The 1503-nt window shown below is 33.1% G+C and overlaps 1 protein-coding gene across 3 annotated transcripts in view; it reads left to right on the top strand.

The window, feature by feature from the left end:
- LOC119585005 (sulfhydryl oxidase 2-like) overlaps positions 1-1503 on the top strand; it is a 12269-nt gene extending 10766 nt beyond the window's left edge. For 2 of the 3 annotated variants that reach the window (XM_037933617.1, XM_037933618.1), the window contains exon 7: positions 1266-1503. In XM_037933617.1, the coding sequence (XP_037789545.1) occupies positions 1266-1359 (94 nt within the window). In that variant the 3' untranslated portion in view covers positions 1360-1503. The remainder of the gene's footprint in view (positions 1-1265) is intronic. The other variant, XM_037933619.1, reaches the window with a different exon arrangement.

Below are 1503 nucleotides of genomic sequence, written 5' to 3'. Positions count from 1 at the left end.
TTTCACAATGTGTAAAATCAAAGTGATAATCTCTCCATTCCATTCCTTTATGGGGAAAAGTAGTATAGTTGATTTCAGACTTATGTTGGTCACACTACAGTATTCTTAGTATGTAGTTTGCTGGATCATGGGGTCACCTGACATTATTCTGAGCTTTTATATATTTTGTAGAAATCTTTATTGTTTTTATTTCAGCACCACAACTCTCTTGGAGACAGAGATTTTTATCTTGCATAATTAAAAAAAGAAAAAAATCATTTTAGTCTAATGCACACTAATGTTGTAGATAATGCAATGGCACTTTAACTTCTTGGACTAAGTCCTGCACCTTCATGTCTGAGATTTCACATTTTTCTGATGAAGTCTCTGTTAATTATGACATACTAGCACTTATCCATTTACCTGCAGTGGGTGCAATGTCTGATCAGAAACCATACAGTTCTCCTGACAATAAAATTAGATATCTCAGCATGAGAGTTTCTGCACAAGATAACTTGAGGATTAATGAATGGTCACAGCATTCATTATCATTATTGTCAATTTCACAAAATTGTATGTTTTTCTCATTGTTCTAGAAACTTGAAAAGGCATTTAGAGTTACTACACTTCAGCCCCAGTGAAAGATTTTACTTTGCACTAATATAGATCTTTTAGGTGAATTTTATTGGAAAAGAACTTTACTTCTGACATATTTCAATGTAATTCTTTTGACTCATGATATTGTAATAGAAAAGAGAAATATTTTTTTAAGTTGTAAATTTTAACAGGGAAGTCTTCCAGGGTGAGATTGACTTGCCACTTTTTTTTCTCTCTCTCCACTAACGTCAGTGTTATAACTTGACTGATATTTTTACTATGCCATGAAATGTTGAAAAGAAAATTTTTTGTAAGTAGTAGAGTGAAAGTACTTATCAAGCTGTGTAGTCAAAGTAAATATTAAAAGAGATATTTTAGACTAGGGTATCCTGCCAAACACAAATTTGGTCCTGTGATTATGAGGCTCATCATTATGAGTCCAAGAAAGTGAAATGCCACTGTAGTTTTTTATGTGCTAAATTAACTGCTCTTGGGTGCTTATAAGCAAAATATACTTCTTGTTGTCAGTGTATTTCCTTATCTATAGTAGAGTAGACTAGTTTTCATTAACCTATGATCATTCAACACTGCTTCTTTTGTGATTTCATAACATTTTTTGTCTGTGCTGATGTGTTTCTTTACAGGTTTATTTGATATTAATAAAGCATAAATTTTACTTCAACATACAGCAGTGAGGGACTGAAGAAGTACCTGATTGGAGCACATGAGGATATAATTGCAAGGGTCCACTGTCACCTTAAGCAAAAAGAGGCAGCAAGCTGAGAAATGTATTAGAATTGGTAATGGATGGAAGGAAAGATCTGCCTCTGAGAAACCAAAGTTCTGCCCACTAGAAAATTCATAAATTCTTATTTAATTCCTATATGTGTGTACTGGTCATAGGTGGTGGTCGGTGTATATAGTATC

The sequence above is a fragment of the Penaeus monodon genome, chromosome 19 (genome assembly GCF_015228065.2).
Source record: "Penaeus monodon isolate SGIC_2016 chromosome 19, NSTDA_Pmon_1, whole genome shotgun sequence".
Lineage (NCBI taxonomy): Eukaryota > Metazoa > Arthropoda > Malacostraca > Decapoda > Penaeidae > Penaeus > Penaeus monodon.
This window is presented reverse-complemented; position numbering and strand designations above follow the sequence as displayed.